This window comes from Puma concolor, chromosome D3 (assembly GCF_028749965.1).
Source record: "Puma concolor isolate L17-30 chromosome D3, mPumCon1.1.hap2, whole genome shotgun sequence".
Taxonomy (NCBI): domain Eukaryota; kingdom Metazoa; phylum Chordata; class Mammalia; order Carnivora; family Felidae; genus Puma; species Puma concolor.
The window spans coordinates 38,360,737-38,380,596 of NC_141678.1; the positions used below are offsets into that span (position 1 = coordinate 38,360,737).

A 19,860-nucleotide genomic window follows, 5' to 3' on the forward strand; every position below is an offset into this window, starting at 1 on the left:
CACAGCTCAGACACCATAGCATGTGAACTGCACTCCTGACCCAGTGAAAGACTCCACAGGGGAAAGGTGTTCTCATTCGTGTGTATTCCCAGCCCATGGCCTGAGTGGGACACATCAAAGGCACGCACTTCCTTCCACCTCCTTCAGCGTCTCCAGCACCTTCTTATTCTCGGGTGAATCAGCTGCTCCAGAAGTACACGTTTTGTGAATTGGTGTACAGGTCGCTCTTAATTGCAGACCCAAATCAAGACTACATTATTGCCCCCTGGGATTGCTGGCTGGTCCTAGGTCAGTGCGCCCAGAGTCACTGCTACACTGTGTCCCTCTCTGACCCTCAGCAGCATCCACTCCCCCGGTGCCAGCCACAAAGTCCGCCCACTGAATTAGCCTGTCTCCTGGTGTTCGCCTGCAGTGTTGACCACCCCTTACTCAGTACTCTACTGTCTCTATCGTACGCATTCCACCCCAGTCCTAGGTGCTGTAAACTCAGCCCCACAGACGTCAGACGTCAGGCTCTAACTGCCACCTCCCGGGCAGATGAAGAACTCCCTCAGTGTGCTGTCTGCCTACACCCTCATCTCCAGACCAATTGTCACCTCTGTGTTGACAATATTCCTTGTAATTTCAGTCTCCTGAAGTCCCTCCGTGAAGGCCGTGTAATATAGTCATTTGAGAGCACAGACCAGGAAGCCAGACAGCGAAACCTTCTAGAAGGTTTTGTAGGCAAATACCATTCCCTGTCTGTGCCTCATTTTCCTCACTTAAAAAGCTGAAAACCGTGCCTGGCACACAGCAAGTCCTGCCTGCACGTGGGGCCTCGTGGGGTGGTGCCAGCTTGGGGAGGCAGAGGGAAGGAGGGCCGGGCTTTAGTGCTGGGAACAGAACAAGCAAAACCATTTACTCATTGTTTCATAATATACTGTCCACCAGCAACAGTAGCTTCCCTCAAGGGCCATTTCAGGTCAGCCTTAACTAAGGCCCATCTTCTGGTTTCCCGCTGCTTCTCCCAGTATCGCCTGTCACACGATCACCTCTGCCTCAATCTGTTATGTACTTCCGTCCCAGCGCATGCTTCGCCTTTCCGTCTTCACTCGTTTGCCTTGGGCTCTCATTTGAACTTGGAGTAGGTAAGAGCTTTCTACTTAAATTTCAGAGCCGTTTATAAATAGGTTGCTTAGTTTCAGCCAGCAGGTAAAAGCTTTCATTAAATTGTCCCTCCTTCCCATAGTGCTATTATGTGGAGCTCTCAGAAGGGAAGAGTTAAGAATGCTATTTTCCTAATCATTAAGGAAGCCCGGTTTGAGGCCCAAGCTGCTGTTTTCCTTTTCCCTACCTAGACTTGACCAATATGACTCTGACGGATCACCTACACCCATCAGGTTTTCCCCCCTCAGAACGCTCTCCTGAAGTCACCTAGATCATTTTCCATGATTCAGGACCAAAGTCCAACAATAATTCAGAAACAGGGCTCAGAGTCACTCTGCACACAAATTATTTTAGCATCTCCATTAATTTCCTCACCAAGAGAGAAATGGGAACACAAGCAGCAGAAGCTACCTTTGATAGAATAATAAATGAAGGTGAGGGTTGGGGGTCTACCCAGATGTCTCCTTTTCAGTGTTCCTTTTTATTTTTTTAAAGTTTACTTATTTATTTTGAGAGAGAGAGAGAGAGAGAGAGAGCGCACAAGCAGGGTAGGGGCAGAGGGAGAGAGAGAGAGGCTATGCACCGTCAGTGCAGAGCCTGATGTGAGACTCGATCTCATGAACCGTGAGACCATGACCTGAGCCAAAATCAAGAGTCAGACACTGAACCAACTGCGCCACCCGGGCCCTCCAGAGGTCTCCCTTTTTCTATTCAAAATTGGAAAGGGAATAGCCTCTGAAGTATTGGGAAAGGCGTTTTCAGTTTTATACCCAAATATTCAGTTATACCAAGGATTTCTTGCATTGTTACAGTTACATAATTAAGCACGTGTAACATTTCCTTTGGAGTTATATTCACTCGTCAACATCTTCAGTTTTGAATGCCATACAGAAACCACTAAAAAGAGGAAGCTGTAAAAATGACTGAACAGCAGCCATGTTTAGGTGGCACATAGAAGTTGTAACTAGAGATTTGAGTGGGGAGTATTCTAGAATAAAGTGTAGCCCAGAGATGGGCTTCGGCAGTGCTGTCACCCTTCAGAAATGCAGCCACAATGATTTATCCTGGCATTCCCCCCAGATTACACTGGTATGGCCTCATAAATTTATGTGGCCTTAGAAGAGAGTTTCAGATGATCTTGCTGTTCCCAATGAGAATAAAATCTGACACAATGCAGCCTCACTGTGTAATTGAGGAATATTGAGTATGAGGCTATCATTTCAAAAGGAAGACTGGAGTTCGGAGGGGCAGCCTCATTCCCTGAAAGGTCAAGGTTACTGGGGAGGCAGGAGGGATCTTCTGACCTCAGAGACTTGCTGTTTCTCATTTATTTCAGACACATTTTCCATTGCCGCCGTTGCGTTCTGCCACCATTCAGTCTTGTTCTCGATGTTTTCCCTTTCAAATGGTTTGTTAGAAGCTCTGCAAAATGTTCGTAAATATTACCCCTTACAACAAACAGGGCTTTGAGAGTGTGGTGACAGCTTACCTGAGTTAGTCTTCTTCAAACACAGGCTCTTCTCTTCTGCTGTTTTTAATCCCCACTCACCCACACAAAGAAGCAGATATTAGCAGCTTGCCTTTTGTAGTTGATAATTAAGAACAAGATTTTGTGATTGTTTGGGGTGTTGGTGTTACCACCTTGTTCTCTTAACTCATTAGCAGAGATGCGGGTATCTTGTGACTGAGTAATCCTGAAGCGTTCTGTCCTTCAGACATCACCTTACTTGAATGACAGCATTTTCACAAGATCTTCAAGAGGAAAGTAGCCTTTTAGAGAAAATTACTGATTCCAAATGCATTTGCATTTTCAGCAGAGGTTCAAAGCATGGTTATGTAGGCGAGTGTCATTTACTTGAGAAAGAGGTTTGCCGATATCAATACAAGGGAGGCGTTGCCTCCATGTTGGAAATGCAGGCCTCAATTAATGACAGACCGTGTGTTTCCTTGTGATATGGGCAACATTTCTTATGAGGCTCCCATTACAAAGTCCCATCAGCTCATATTACTGTCCGTGTGCAGAAGGGAAAGACCCAAGGAAATTGCCGTTTCTGCTGAGGTAGTAGGGCCCTCAGCCCATTTCCTCAGTTGCCCCTTGGTTGTTAATTGAATTTCTGAGATGACAGGTTTGAAGTAATTACATAGAAGTTACCTAGAAATGGTTGCTCAGTAGTTACATTTACTAATACTCATAAAAAATATAACTTTTAAATTCTGCATCATTTTATGTATTCACATAAATGGGAAAGAATAGTCAATGAATCAGTTCCAGGATAAATCATACAATCTCTCATCCCACCACATTCCTATTTCACTAGACATGCATGTAATACATGTGATCGCTTTGACCCAATCCTGTGCACGTTTTTAAAAATGACAATTACACTGTCATTTTGCGAGGTATGATGAACGTGTAAACTTAGCATGCCTCAAATGTATACCGTAAATACAATAGGATCATAAATGTATGATGATTCTTCTGAGCTTTAATTTATCCTGGTTAGTTTTTAAATCTGCAAAGAGCATATTTTTCTATCAGTATTTTCTAGAAGCATGCCCGTTGGCTGTGTGCTACTGAAGGCTGTCAGTTTCAGGTGGCAGTGACCTGCTTCAGACTAACTGTATGTTCTTGTCTCCTGTGCTAACACATCATCAAGAAAACACGTCTGACTGTGTCCACAGCTCGGTGGATCTGGGAAATCAGTTCTGCACGGTGCAAAGAAACCACCACACTAAATGAAGAGAGCAGATTGCCCAAGGCAGGCGCGCAAGGGGCATGTGGTCAGGAAAATGTGAAAAGGGCAGGGCAGCAGGTGCAGGACCAAGGTGCAGGGGGAGTGGGCAGCCTGCGTAGGAAGAGGGGGGCACAGGTGTTGCTCGGGTGGAAGCCGATGTCTCCATGGGCTGGGCTCCCGATTTTCAAAAGACAGTTGAAACGCAGACTGTAGTGGCTGATCGGGTTCCATCGTTCTCTCTTAACTTATGCCAGGTACTTGTTCCTGCCAGCTGTAAGTCTGGAGTGTTTTTCGTTTCGCTTGTCTTTCCAAAACACACCCACACATGTACACATGCAGGCACACAACCTGCAAACAGTACAAGCTTCCCGTTTTCTTGAAGCTAATACATTGGAAACAGTCGGATATATTATCCGTGAATATTGGCGTGAAGTGATGTTTGTTTGGGGACAGAAAACAGATGATTGGCCAGAGCAGCTTTTGTGTGACTTAGAACCCAGCGTCTGACAAAACTTGAGTCCCATAATGAGGAGCACAGAGTTATCCCATGTGTTTGTTATCTTCTCCGGAACAAGTTGATTTTCTCAAATGTTGGTGTAATTTAGTGTTTCTTTTTATATTTCTAATAATTTTTAAGGATAAGACTGAAGTCTACAAAATACGAAGCTTACTAATTTCTTCTTATAACCAGGACAGCTAGCCTTAAAATAAATTTCCGTTTTTTGCCCGTGTATCTTCCGCTCTTTGCGACCCACTGTGCCATCTGTAACTGACAGGTGAGAGCAGGCCAAGGAGGGTGAGGACCCAAAGGGGCCGGGGACTCGTGCCACAGTGCACGAGAACATACGCATGCTTTGTGCAAACACAGAAAACCAGGGACGCGGGCAGGAGGGGCTCCCCAGAAATAGTAGGGAAATGTGTGGGCACAAACACAAGACACGCTTCCCAGACCACGGCTGCCAGGGATTTCTGCCTCCCTGGCCCTCATCTCAGTGTTGATGAGGGAACCAGAACAAGGACCAAGAGAGCCCCCCTCTTCTGGGTGCACCGCTGTGTCTTGCTTCTTTGAAAGCAGAGGCTGCACTGGAAATATGTACAGCTCCTAAAAAAGAAAATATCCCCTAAGCTGCTTCCTCATTGAATTTGCCCAAAAGGGAAATGAGAAAAGAAGCCCACAAACTAACGTGTCAGTGTGTTCTCAACAAAGGAAGGGATCACAAGTAACGCATAGGATGAACACCTAAGAAGGGGAGGTCAGTTTTGATTCAAAAAGGGGCAGCCCAGCTTCTGCCAAGTCGCTCCCTCTCCCAGAGTGGGAGAGAAGGCGGGGGAAGGTGCCTCAGAATGGAAACTGCCGGCCCGTCAGGCCTGTCCTGGGCTGGAAGAGTTCCCCCAGGACCACTTTCAAAAGAGAACGGCTCATCTGTGGGGAGAATGGAGCACAGGAGCCTGTGAAAACAGGCTGGCTCCCAAGACACGTAGACCAGCCACTTGGACCTCAGCACGCCCCACGATGCAGGCTGATTTCTCTGACTCTCTCTGTGAACACGTCAGCACCTCCAGAAGGGGAGCCCTTGGCACTGCTTCGGAGGGAGCGTCTGCGCTGTGCTCCTCGCCAAGGAAGGAGGCAGTTTTCGTGCCAGAGACGGGAAGGCCTGAGCAGCAGCTGAATTCCCAGGCCGAGGCGGGCGGGCCCCGGGACTCACTCGCTCAGGGCCCTCTTGCCAGGCTGAGCTCCCAATCCCTGTCCTTTCCAAGGCTCAGAGTGCTCTTTTGATTAGGTCTGCACAGTTTCTGCGTAGACTCTCTGGAAGCACGTTTATTTTGAGATAAATATCCGACAGTCCTTCCCAGGGATCTCTCTGGAGCTCTGTTGTCTCAGTGTTGCAACATGGTGGCTTCCCTTATTAAAGAAGAGGCGAGTCTGTCTCCCCGGGAGTGATCAGACCCCAGGATCCCCACCTCCTGTAAGTGTCACTCCTGCTTCTCACCCTTTAGACAAATGCAGAGGCAGTGGCAGAAAGAACCCACTCTCGAAGGATCAGAGGAAAGGAATGCCCCTACTGTGGTGAACTCTGGGGTCAGCATCCCAGCCCTTCCGTTGCCTGATGAGTAGCTTTTGCCGAGTTCCTTTAGAGTGTCTGAGACCCTTGTATTATCTGCAAAAGAGACTTAATAGCACTGTCCACATGAAGTCACGTGGAGTAAATAAAACCAGCAGTAAGAGGCGACCAGCAAGTATTTGTCCCCTTGGTCCCCAGCTGGCCCCAAGTCGGCACTGGTGCTGGCAGAGGGCGCTGAAGCCCTGGCGGGGTACCGGCAGCCCTTAGGTCCATTCCTCGGGTGCCGTCTCATCGTTCCGATTGAGTGCTCCTGGCTGGGAGCACAGTGCTGTGCTCTGGGCTGGCTGTGCCTCTCTGTGGGTCTGGGAATCCGTGGAGTCCTCGGGAACCTTTTGACCTGAGGCTTATCTGAAGTTGGGCACCCGTGGACTGCGTGTCCCGTGGCTGGGAGTAGGTGAGTGCAGAGAAAAAGGAGGCAAGGGGCGCCTGGGTGGCGCAGTCGGTTAAGCGTCCGACTTCAGCCAGGTCACGATCTCGCGGTCTGGGAGTTCGAGCCCCGCGTCAGGGTCTGGGCTGATGGCTCGGAGCCTGGAGCCTGTTTCCGATTCTGTGTCTCCCTCTCTCTCTGCCCTTCCCTCGTTCATACTCTGTCTCTCTCTGTCCCAAAAATAAAAATAAATGTTGAAAAAAAAAAAAAAAAAAAAAGAAAAAGGAGGCAAAATCCATTGAGGTGTTCCCTCACGGCCTGCGCACAGTAGGGAGCCTCCGGGTCCCCATCAGTCAACAGGGATATATGTGTTCTTCCTCCTCACAACGTATACCTGCCCGGCTACTTGTCAACAGACGGCCGTTGAGTGCCTCCCGTGTGCGGGGTGCCACGGTAGTATGCTAGGTGGGGAGCAGCGGGGGCAAAGAGAAATAATACACGTGTCTTCCCACCTGGAGGCAGGTCGTGTAAGATTTGAAGGTTTGCAACATATTAGTTCACTCGTCCCTCCCCGCCTCTACGTTACAGAAGCTGAGAAGCAGCCGACCGAGTACAGAGCCCGGCACCCACACCTGCCTGGGCTCCGGCACTGGTCGCATACACTGCCACCCTGGGGGCAGGTGCCCACGCCATGCCCTCAGCTCAAAGGGTTTGCCTCCAAATCCATTTGCCTCAATCCAGTACCACCATCCAGGGCTGGAATTAAGATACAATTAAACTGTTTCTTCATCATGCTCGGTACTGTTTTCTTCTGGGTCATACTGACATGTGCATCAACGTGGCAGGGCCTTCCAGATTTGTGAATGCCAGCTCAAGTAGGGTTCGGTCTTCTTAAGACTGCATGTGGAGAGCCGGGATAGGAAGCGAACAGGTAGGGGATGCCCGCTTTGAGAAGAGCGACTCCAGTTCTTGGTCAGGTTGGCACCCATGTTCATTCAATTATGGTCTCACTTTTGCAAGCGAAGGAAAATGGTCCCGCTGAGGATAAAAAAAAATACACGCTGAGTGATTGGGTTGTAGTATTCAATCGAAAGAAGCTAATTAATGATGTCTCAAGCTGCGCGAAGCAGATATTAAACCAAAAGGTCACCCTTCAGCCATCAAAAGATGTGCTGCCCTGAAATCTTTTATTGGATGACTAACATATCACAAGTTAATATGGGTTTTTCTGCATGTTTGTTAAAATGAAAGTGGAGGGGGGGTATCTGCTCCTTGAGTATCAAATTGAGATGTTAGTAAGATTCCATATCACAAACAATTCTCAGCTTTTTCAGTAATGAGTATATTTGTCAAACGAGAGCCCACGGGATGGAAACTCATTGTTTTCACTGGCACAGACCAGCTTGGCATTTGCCACGGCGTTATCTGTCTCCGCAGTGAAATTCCTCAGATGGCTCCACAGTCAGCTCGGGTCTTACGCACCTGTACTCCACTGTGCCGGCCACGGGGGTGCAGGATGACTTGGAAATGACTGCCCTTGAGTTTGTACCCCACTTAATCAAAGCCTGCAAATAAACACACAATTTCAATACAGGGTAGCAAGTGGGGGGAGGGGGCTGTCCTGGAGGAGCCACCCTTAAGAGGCATGACACACACCCCCACCACCCCCACCCCACCCCACCCCCACCCCGGCAGGCTGAAGAGAGGGCTGGGGACAGTGACAGGGCCTCAGGGCCTCTGTGTGAGGAGCCCTGAGCATCTGAGTGTGGAAGCTGACGGATAGACTCCTGGCATCAGAGACCCCTTAAAAGAGAGTTTGCTGCAGTAGGACCAAAAGGAGCAGCTATAAAAAAAAACCCTGCCCTCAGGAATAAAAGCCAGCAGCTAAATCCCTTCACAGACTGGAGGACTGAGTCTCACTGTGGGGACTTCGTTTTATTTGCCACTCTCCCTGCTTGGTAAATGACTTGTCCCGTCAGGATCCTGTTGTGTTTGGCCGTAAACTCGTCAGGAGGCGCCTCTGTGAAGGCAGCGAGGCAAGAGAAGCCAGAAAGGCTGTGCCCCATAGGCCAGCGGGCGAGGGCAGGCGGGAGAAGCGCCCTGAGGGCCAGAGGAGATGGGAAGGCCGCTGAAGGAGGAAGAAGCAGCCTCAAGTTCCTGCAGAGGGGCCAGGGAAGAGAGAGAGATGTGCGGGGGAGAAAGGGAAGACTGCAGCGTCTAGCAGAGGGTGGATACAGTCTGGGTGCCCGCTGAGTAGGAGCTGTGAGGAGACGCTCCGCTCCGTCAGTAGGGAAGAAGGCCAGCAGTGGGCTGCGGGGCTGGATCCCCGCCTGTAAGGAGCGCTGCTTCTCAGTCTTCAGAGACGTGACAGCGAGGACATGCAGGAGGGGTGCCAGGGGGAACGGCCGGTATGAAGGCACCTGCCCAGAGGGGAGGCGGGCCTGGAGTGCACAGGGACGGTGGGCTGGGTCACTGACTTTTCACTGAGTGAGGGAGCAGGGCTGAGGAGGGAAGGCCAGTTGGCTCTGAGCAGAGGTGATGAACTGTAAAGCCCAAAAGTGGGGCATTGAGGACCCTCAGAAAATAGACTCCATAGGGAGTCTACAAACTTGAAAGCTCTTGTGTCCGTTTTCCCGCTGGTACCTAGTCACCAGTGAGAAAAGAGCAGCCGGGTTACCACAAGCTCCTTGAGAATTTAGTGATGGAGGGGTGTGCAGTGACACTTTTAGACAAAGTGGCTCTAAATCTGAGTGGTTCCTGATCGAGTTTTGAAAGCCATTCTTTGTGTTTGTAGTAAGCGCAGACAGTGCCTACTTCCCTGATACATGCATTTATTCATTCAGTCCTTTATTCACCAACGTTGCAGCCACTGAGCGTCCCCCGTTCCACTGTGTGCCAGACCAACGTACAGCTCCAGTGTCACGGCCAGTAATCCGTGACGCCAACACCGGAGCTCGGGCAGCCGTCTCCAGCAGCACTCCCCCACCCAAGTGGGCTGTGTTTAATCTCAGGTCTTCTGTCTTCCCCCTCTCTCAGGGTTGTCGGTTGCCGGGGGCTGGGTGGGATGCAGGCTGCCTGGAGCTTCATCATCATCGCATCAACATGAGTCACATTAACTCCATTCAGCCACCCAGCCCTTCCTGCACCAAGTGTGGATCTTGAGAGACGCCATGAGTCATCACTCTTCCAGACTGCACCGTCCAATAGAAATACAACACTAGCCACGTGCGAGCTGCAAGTTTTCTAGTAGCCACATTTAAAATAACAAAAGGAACAAGGAAAGTTAATTTTGGATGCCATTTTATTTAACCCATATCCGAAATATCATTTCAACATGTAAATCAAGATTACAAAAAAAAAAAAAAAAACAAAAACAAAAAATGAAGGATGGATTTCACATTCTTTTTTTTGGTACTAAGTCATCAAAATCCAGGACATGTACACTTACAGCGCATCTCAGTTTGCACTGTCCACATCTTATGTATTGCATGGCCACATGTGGCCAGTGGCTGCTTTGCGGACAGTACACAGATCTAGAACATGCAGGGTTCTTCATTCTCCTGATTCTGTCGATAAGGCCACTGGGAAGTCCCTAACAATCTCTGACATTTCTGTGCTTTGTCTCCCACATTCATGTAAAACCAATACAGAAGAAACGGGTTTGTGATGAGGGAGGACTAATAACCACAATCCTAAAGCACTCTGCAGATAAAAATGTATGGATTCCAAATAACATGGTTATGAAGAAGTAGAACGTGGGTCAGCAGACCAATCACCCCACTTGTTTTAGTAGTAATGTAAGTCACGGTTAGGAACCAGCAGTGGGCCAAGTTCCCGCTGGGAACTGAATGCCTGTTCGGGTGTGATGGCATGGTTGTCTCACCAATGGTGTTCGGGATCCCCTTGTTCTGTTTTTCACTTTCATTTTAGGGAAACTGGGAGGTAAGAAAATAGAAATGAGAAAGGATTGAGTGAGTCAAACCCCATTACAATCAAGAGGAGACGAGTTAGCATAGAAATGAGGGCTCCAAGCACGTTAAGAACGGAGACCTAGAAACAAAGGGATCACGGGAAGAAAAAATGTTGCAAACTGTCAAGCCCCTTTTGAACATTTCCTTGCTCCTCCAGGAGCAGCCACTCCTGGAGCTCGGTGCTGCAGGCGGAGTAACTTCTCAGTGAGTGCTGGGTACATTGAGGAAAGTCAGTCCGGGACTGTCACGGATTATGCAGTAGGCCAGAGAAAACGTAATCAGATATGGGGACCCATGGCAATTTTTTTTTTTTTTTTTTTTTGCTTCCTCCTTTTTGGAACAGAGAACACAATAGAATTGCTACCCCTTTCATTGAAGAGAAGGTTGCTTGTGAAATGGGTCTCTGTTTTTAGTGGGATTAAAAATAACCTGAGACCCAGCCATGCAGCCTCTGGTTACCATTTATGACTCACTTGCTACAGTTTTGTTGTGTGCGCTTTTGTGAAGAAACAGCCATATTTTTAAAGAGCATTTCCATAAAGGATTTTTCTCCCTTTGTGGGGGTAGAGCAGAAGTTGGAAGAACCAGAGGGGCAGAGAAGAAATCAGGGACCTACTTTCATGTTATTTTCAGATGAATTAAAAACCTTTTGTCTCTAAATCCTCCAGACTTTGTTTAAGTCCGTGGAATGGGGAGGCAGATCGTGCTTGTACACCACAGTCATGCGTCTGTTTGATCATTTCACCCGAGAGGCAGCCCCTGAGTCACACGGCATCCACAACCGGCCTGAGCTGGCTGTCCCCGTGGACTGGGAGAAGAGGGCCTGTGCCCAGCGAGGGTTTTCCCATTCAAGAGCAGAGAGACTCTGGTCTCCTCGGGGAGTCCATTGGAGTCGAACAATTTACTGCCTCTGCAAGAAAAGTAATGACAACGTTTTTGGAGATGGGATTATTTTCTCCTCTCTGAGTGGATGCCGATCCACGGCCAAGTGCCCTGGGACGCTAGTTAGGGCGTCCCGTATCCTGGCGCTGGACACACACGGCTGAACCCCCTGGCCGTGGGAACGGGCGATGCTCCAAACCTTGAAGCGACTTGACTGGAATCCTTAAACCCATCATTATAAATTTTTTAAATTCATAACACCCAAAAGAAACACCGAGAGAAAAACAGAGGCAAAAAAACCTCTTCCAAACCATTCTACAAATGGCAAACCACGGAGGTGACAGATATCACGTGCTCTGTTTTCTGGAAAAGGAAAGACATTTTAAATGTAGGGGTATCTTTCCCTATTGTCACTCACTCATTGGTGTTAAAGGCAAAGCCAGGATTACGCATGCATTTCCTTTTCTGGTGCAAGAGGCATTTTGATTAATTAAAATCTTAAAACCTGTAAGTAGGGGGGCTGCTTTCGCAGGCTGAGTTTTCTTGGCTGACCTTTAGGGGAGCTGGCTGGGAATCACTGCTGCAGTGAGGCCGTGTAACTGCGAAGCAGCCCATATCCCTCCGCTGTGTTAGGTGGACAATGGTTTGGATGTCGGGCCTGAGGGGTGAAGTCCGTAAGTTACCCGGTTAGAAAGACCCTTTGTGTCCCCTGCTCATGGCGGGCACCCTCTTCGAATCTAGATGGCTCTGCTTACTCCTAGAGCCCCAAGACCGAATGACCTGATCGTTTTCATTTGATAATAGTTTCTGAAGACAGCATATACTTTTCATCATAGGCTTACGCTTTTTAATTTATTAGCAACCATTCAGGGCGTATCTATCTAATATGACATGAGCTGTGCTGGGCTTGGTAAAAAGTTAAAATCAGCATGTTCACATTTGATAAAAATGTATGCAGATTTTTAAGTGGATATTTTCAAAAGTCTAATTTTATGCGCGGAATTTAAAATAATGCAAATCACCTCACATTTTAAAAGTCTGTCAAGAGCCACATAATTTCAAAGCTGGCAGGCTGCACGCATTTTAACCATGTTACCCTGTTGCTGCACATTGGCACCAGCCTGCCTGGGCAACAGATGCCCTACCCAGCATCACCGGTGGCCAGGGATCCCACACTCATCGCCTTCCAGCGGGATTCTGCACGTGATCTTGGTGACCACTACTCTGTCCTTTCAGGACCACTTGGGTGTGAAATCAGAACATGGCCTGGAGATCCTGGGTTTCAGCTGAATTTCAGCTTTCATAGGTTTTAGGCATATCCAGCCATGCGGGCTTTGGAAATTTTGTATGTCCGAACATTCACTATTGTTAGAACTTAAAAAATCTTTATATCTTATGTTTAAAAACAAAATTCAGTCAGTTAAGCATCCAATTCTTGATTTTGGCTCAAGTCATGATCTCACAGTTTGTGAAATCGAGCCCTGAGTTGGGCTCCATTCTGACAGCACAGAACCTGCTTGGGATTCTCTCTCCCTCTCTTCTCTCTCTGCCCCTCCCCCACTTGTGCACACACATGCACACACACGCACACATTCCCTCCCTCTCTCTGTCTCTCTGTCTCAAATTAAACATTTAAATTTTGTTTTTAATTAAAAAACTTTAAAAATAAAAATGGGCACCTGGGTGGCTCAGTCAGTTAAGCATCCAACTTCAGGTCAGGTCACGATTTCCCAGTTCGTGAGTTTGAGCCCTGTGTCAGTCTCTGTGATGACAGTTCAGAGCCTGAAGCCTGCTTCAGATTCTGTGTCTCCCTCTCTTTCTGCCCGTCCCCTGCTCTCTCTCACTCTCTCTCTCAAAAATAAAATAAACATTAAAAATTTTTGGGGGGCGCCTGGGTGGCGCAGTCGGTTAAGCGTCCGACTTCAGCCAGGTCACGATCTCGCGGTCCGTGAGTTCGAGCCCCCGCATCAGGCTCTGGGCTGATGGCTCGGAGCCTGGAGCCTGTTTCCGATTCTGTGTCTCCCTCTCTCTCTGCCCCTCCCCCGTTCATGCTCTGTCTCTCTCTGTCCCAAAAATAAATAAAAAACGTTGAAAAAAAATTAAAAAAATAATAAATAAAATAAAAATTAAAAAAAATTTTTAAATAAATAAATAAACAACAGAAAATCCAAAATTCCACTTTAAGTTTTAAAGATCTCATTGGCTTTATTCAGCGATTTGTGAACTGGGCAGCTTCCCATCCAGCAGATAGAAAGGAGCTCCAAAGAGCTGTACAAAGTGGGAGATTTTTATAGGCAGAAGTGGGCAGGGACAAGCAAAGGCAGACTGTTTCAGGTAAAGTCACCTTTGTTTGGGGGATGGCAGGGTTGTGTCAGGCAGATTACCTCACCAGGAGATTCCAGACTGACTGGTTGAGATTATATTCCTTGGAGAGGTGGAAACTAGGAAACTAGGAAATTAGGTTCGGTATGAACTCTTGGTTTGCTGATGTGGGCCTGACCGCAAGCGACTCCATTTTGAGCTCGTCTCTTTTATCACACTTGTAACAGTAATGTAATATCTGACATGATTTGAATATTCATTATACTCCAGAAGCTGTTCTAATTCCAACAACTCAGTGGGATGTCAGTGTTATCATTACCCCAATTAAAAACCCTTGTTACATAGGAGCTGAGTATCTCATCCAAGGTGACCCAGCAACTGTGTGGGGACCAGGTTTCACCACTAAGCAAGCTGATGTGGGCCCTTCCCTTCCCCCACCCCCCACGGTGCCGCAGTCCTCTGAGGCAAGCCCATCCCAGCGTTCTCTCAGCTAGACATGAAGATCTCACCCCAAAATCATCAGCTTTGAAGAAATTGGACCTGGAAAATGGTAAAAGAAGGCAAAACAACCACCATAAAACACTCTCCAAAATGCATTCTCTGTCTTCTGTTACTACTGGAAAATTAGTCTTGGATTGTGTTAACTTGAGATAATGCATCATCCCTTCATAGAGCTTCAATCCCGACCTCAAGGAGCTTACAGTCAAGTTTAAAGTAGCACTTAACCACTTAACGACTAGTTACAGCATGCTGGGGACCACACTATGGCCTTATGCACATTTCCCTTTCCCCTCCCGCCAGCTCTGGGTGGTACGAGCTCCCAATTCCAGTTGTATCTTGGAGTTGGCAGACTGGTTCTTCCAAACTCCCTGCTCACAGACTCCCTCCCTAACCTAACTCTTGTCTTTTTGAGCAGGAAGGCTCAACTGTCAGTCTTCCCATTTCATTTTGTAAAGTTGGTAAGAGGAGAATATTATTTGTGCTTAGCGTGTAACTGGTTCTGGCAAGCATTCCCCAAAATGTGAGGTTGTAGGTACGCAGACAGGAGCCCTTTATACCCATGGAAACTCCAAGCCGGTTGGGGGAGTGGGCACCCCAGCAAGATGGTTGCAGACCTGTCCCCACTGCCATGGCACGACTCACTTTGTGCCACAGAACCTATTCTCCACTGAGTTCTGTTCATCCTTCGAGAAATTTGGCTTTCGCCTCCCTTCAATCAAATAGTTTGATCTAATAGGGACACAGTTAACTGAATTCAAAAGCCATAGACAGCATAAAGCCTCCTGAGTTCAAGTGCGTAAGATACAGCTGGAGCTCTCTATCTTTCGTTGTAACCTGTGGACCATCTTATTTCTTGAACTGACTGACGGCTCCTGTCTCCCAGGGCCCAGAGCCATGAGAAGCAGCATACCAAGGAGCCCCAGGGCTGGTCAGTGCTGGCAACCACACATTAGATGTATTTCCAAGGGGACCCCTTGGCTCCCAAGGCAATTTGCTTCCAAAATTACAGTGTGGAAAATTTTCTTGCTTGGGAGCACAGTGGTTCTTTTACATTTTTAATGCCTTCAGCTTTTATTTGTGAATCACAGGAATCTAATCACCATCACTCAACATCTTTGCACCTCTGAAATATAAGGCTCGTTAATTGTGTCTTCTCAGAGTCCTATACATTTTGGAAACTATACATGATTGATTTACTCAGGGCATGGGTTTTGAGATACAGATGTGATTTTTTTATTTTTTTTAAGTCCACGCTATTTCAGCGAAAACAACCAATTGATTGATGCAGTGATTCTTTTCCAGAATAAAGCCCAGCTTTGGCTCAGGTCTTAATCCCTCTGAACACATAGCTTTAACTCTTTGGCTCCCAGGAAGGCCCTCAGTGACTGTGTGGCTTTGACTGCAGGCTTGTTCTGGGATGTTTCTGCCGTGGGTTTTCAGGGCTGGTTTGGCCCATGCTCCTGTCCAACCTGACACCTTCATTAAAGAACATTCACGTTTGTAAGCATACTGGCTTTTCAAAGAAGGTGTGAAGCTTCCCTTCCGAGCCGGCAGCCATACTTACTGTTGGCTGAACTACACGGAGGGAGATAACCTATTTACATACTAAAAAGGTCAGTGTTGGACAATCAGCATTTAGAGATGAACTTGCTGCCGCTTGCAACTGGAGCATAAGAATTTGGGAGAAGGCCGCAGTTTCGCCGCCTCTTTATCTGTGTAGACAGCAAGCATTGGTAATTGTGTAGGATGTCTGTGCCAAGCAGTCAGGGTGGTGACGGATGGGCTCCTTCTAGCCTGGAACCTCTTGACTACTAACGGGTATGACTGTGTGACCATGCACGGTACAGGTCAGCCTCACCTACTAAAAACTGTAGTTAATTTGAGGTAGAAATATTTGCATAATAGCTTTTCAGACTCTGTTAGTAAAAGACAAACCATCATAATAGACTTTACAGCTCCTGCTTACTTAACTTGTCATTTGCATCGGGAAAGGTACACTTTTAGAAGGCTTACAGCATTTTGTGTGTGTGGTCTTCCTTTTCAAAGTATCTTAAGAATATCAACGGGTTTATTTTGCTAATGCGTGTCAAAAGTGCCTTTTCAAACGACCTCGTAAAGGCACGCGTGTTCTCCGAAATCTCTGGGATGATTTTGCTCCGCATCCATTTATAAATTCAAAGCAAATAATTAGAGGATTGAGATCTCTGCCTCCATCTACATGTTGGGATATAACATAAGAGTAAAGTCACTCCTGAAGGTGGAACACCAGTTCCTCAAGCCTGGGGAGAAGTAAGAGGCAGAAGTGAGGTCTTACCCGTTACTGATAGTCTTGAGCAAGCAAGCAGCGCCACCCTTCCCGTGTCCCGGAACACGGCTCATTCAGAGCTTTTTCTCTGAAGAGAGAGCACCCATTTAAGAGCACCTGGGTCGGGGTATACACATCGCAGTGTGGCCGCTTTCCGCAAGTCCCGAGAGGTGGTCGTGTCCTGCGGGGAGCTATCTCGGCAGCTGCCACCCAGATTCTCACGGGGACCCTGAGCCGCATTCCATGTTCAGTGTCCCCCAGGGGACCTATGAAGCCAGATGTGGACCTGGGCTCGTTGTGTCTTTGGAGCCATGGGAGGCGGCTGCCAGGAAGAAGTCGCTGTTTGTGTGCACACACATCCCAGAGGGGTCGGTGTGCAGATTCAGTTAATAGCCACACTCCGTGAGGCTGGCTTCCTCTGACTCCTGATATAGGGAGAGAGAGGCCAGTGGCAGTGACAGGCTAACTCTTGGTTGGCATCAAGCAGTGTCTCGTAGAGATTATTTGACCTTGCTTAGCAAATAGCCAGAGTCACCTGGGCCTTATATAAGGTCCATTTCTCACGACAGTTGTGTTGAAACAGAACGGCGGCATGGGCCGAGCTTGGGGACTCCTCCCGGCGATGATACCAAGCGACCGGAACACCAGGGTCCCCACTGAGCCTGCGCTTGTCCTATCCTGGCTCTGGGCCCCCCCAGGCGGAGGGGCTGACCCAGGCGGCGCTCTGTGTGCGGCTCACTCCCCGCCTCTCTTTCAGAATATTCCGCTGAGCAGACACAGCAGGCGCTGCACCAGTCCGTCTTCATGTCCTCCATGTCGGCCCACCCCTTCCGGGACCTTCCACTCGGCAGGGAGCAGCACTGCAAGTTGCTTCCAGGCGTGGCCAACATCCAGGCAGGCGAGGTGGCCCGGTGGACAGTGGACGAGGTGAGCGGGGCTGCTCTGGGGCCTGGAGGGAGCGTGCCTGGCTGCTGAGGGTTTCTCCTAGGCGCTGAATCCACTGCAGCAAATCTAAGATCCACACTTAAGGGAGAAGGCGGGCATGACTTGGAGAGAGTGAGGAAAGCCCAGTTGGTTTGGGCCTCTCCCCCGAGGTATCCCAGAATGACCTCTGTTCTCCACCACCATCGGCCCAAGCCTCCAGTCCCCCATCACAGATTTACATTGGGGAAGCACACGTGTATAAGCATCTTAGGCTTTGCACCCTGGCATCCTGTCTGGGGAGCCCCCGCCCCCGGGATGTTCTGTTCTGTGCTGAGGGGCACCTGGAGGGCCCCAGAGGATTCACTTGTTCTCATTACTGAGCAGTTCTGTGCTGCCCATTTGTCTACTTGAAGCCACAGATGATCGGTTAGCCTTAGGTTGGTTTTTAAAGTGAATTAGATCACAACATTGCATAAGATGCGGTACACATGGGAAAATTGATCCAACTTTAATATAAATGTTCCTTACAATGTTGCTTTTTAATAAGGATCAGGTAAGTCTCATTGCTTGCTGTAATGCTGCAGAAATGCTTCATATGTAAAGCAGTTTTCTTTTAAGGAATACACTCTCTGACATTTCTCTTAATAAAGGTATTATTTCCACTAGTCAGGCCTTAATTAATTTTTTTTAAATGAAGGAAAACCGTGGGTCGCTCTGAGGACAAGATAACAGTAGAGCTGGAGTGAAGTTAGTCACAGAATGTTCACTGAGCACTTTCTGCAATCAGCTCGACTTAACCTTGGCTTCGGCCTTCCTTCGCAGCCTCGGACGAGGCACAGTGGCAAAGGCCGTGCGGAGGCTGGAGGTTTGGGGCGACACTGGTCCCTCCGCCTCCTCACGGGCACCTCACAAAACCCACCTGGAGCAGCGGGGGCTTTCCCCGGCACACCCCGCCGCCCCACCTCTCCTTCCGATCCCTCCAGTGCCCCCGTGGCACTGGTAACGGAGAGTTGACCAAATATGCCAGCCTGTGGCAACTAAACATGATCCCATTCCTTAAAGAGTATGCGGGGTCGGGCCCCCTGCCCCTTGTTGATGAACTTTTACTGGTTTACAAAGCGTGCAGCAGCTTCACGACCAAGCCAACTAGGTCAAAACCTATCGTGTCTGTGATCCAGTCGTGTGCGGCTTTGGCCTTGTAACAGCCCTGCACACGATGGGGAGCTCCCCTGACAGCTCGGCGGCAATCCCTGGTTCCTGACTTTCAAGCCATTCACTAGGTTGTACCACGTTTTAAGTTAGAGTGACAGTGGCTTCTCTTCCCTCGCCTCATCGCCGTTGTGCCGAGGCCCATGTCCCGGGGAGGGCAGCCACCCACCTCCAGCCCCCGGCCTCACGTTCACAGAGCAGCCGAGACCCGCCAGTGGGTGAACACGGAAGAGACACCTTGGGTGTGAGCTCTGGGTGTGTCTGTGCCTACCTTGACATGATCCCGGCTCCCCAAACGGAGTCCTCAGCTGCGCGGGCCTTAGAACCTGCGTGGGCCGTCCTCCCTGCCCACGCGCCCCTCGTGCTTCTCCCGCGCTGGGCTGCAGCCCCCACGTGGTGTCCTCACACTGGCACACTTTATACCCCTGCCCCAGGTAGCCCCTCCTACTCTGCCAGCCAGCGGCGCAGTGCTCACCTCCTGCAGGAGCCTCTCCGCACCCCCCTTTTCCTCAGAGAATCTTCTGTCACTGACCTATGCTCACTTGTCCGACCCTTGACCAGATGAGTAGAGACCTTATTCCACTCACTTGATATGTATCCTGAGAACGTCTCACTATACCTGGCAGTTAGTAGATAAGCCAGTAATGTTTGTTGAATGAATGTTGAATGACAAAGGCATCATAGGCTGGATTTTGAAACAGAAGTGGAACATATCCAATGGGAGAAAAGAAGGGAGACCATTCCAGTCATAAGGAAAGACAAAAGGTTGCATGAAAGTATGACGTGTGCACTGATAGCATATGTACAGCGAGCGCATCCTTTACTAACATCGATGATGACATTAACACTATTAAGGTACTGATAGTGAGACAAGGACTCTTATTTTGCCCATTTTACAGACAGGGAAATTGAGGCACCTAGAGACTGAGTCACTTCTCAGGGCCCCACAGGCAGAGCCAGGTCCTAAGCTGACGTCTTACCCACCAAGCACCCTGTGGACCTGGGGCACAGATAGAAGAGCCCTGGGATGGGGAAGGTGCGCCAGGTGTGAGGCCGGGCACTGGCAGTACGAGCCACCTGAGGTTCTCATGCAGAAAATCACCTGTGGACATGTGCTTCGGGGGCATGAGAATCACACCCACCTGCGGAAGGAGGAAGCGTGCGAAGGGGCGGAGGAGAGGGACCAACCAGGAGGCACCGCCACGCTCCTGGTGTAGAATCATCTGGGCCTGCACCGGGAGCTGCCATGGCAAAAACCACCCAGAGTCGGCAGACGTTTTAAAGTCGAAAGCCGTAACACAACACAGTGAAATAGATCAGATATTGAAGATGAAGAAGTGAAATGAGCCAAATGTGATTCCACTTGTAGACGCAG

At 48.8% G+C, this 19,860-nt stretch overlaps 1 protein-coding gene across 2 annotated transcripts in view; it reads left to right on the forward strand.

Annotated features, from left to right (window-relative positions):
- L3MBTL4 (L3MBTL histone methyl-lysine binding protein 4) overlaps positions 1–19,860 on the forward strand; it is a 449,596-nt gene that overhangs the window by 417,876 nt on the left and 11,860 nt on the right. The window contains exon 17 of one of the 2 annotated variants that reach the window (XM_086682502.1): positions 17,110–17,279. In XM_086682502.1, coding sequence (XP_086538628.1) covers positions 17,110–17,279 — 170 coding nt within the window. Of the gene's footprint in view, positions 1–9,407; positions 11,003–17,109; positions 17,280–19,860 lie in introns of those variants that run through there. The other variant, XM_086682503.1, reaches the window with a different exon arrangement.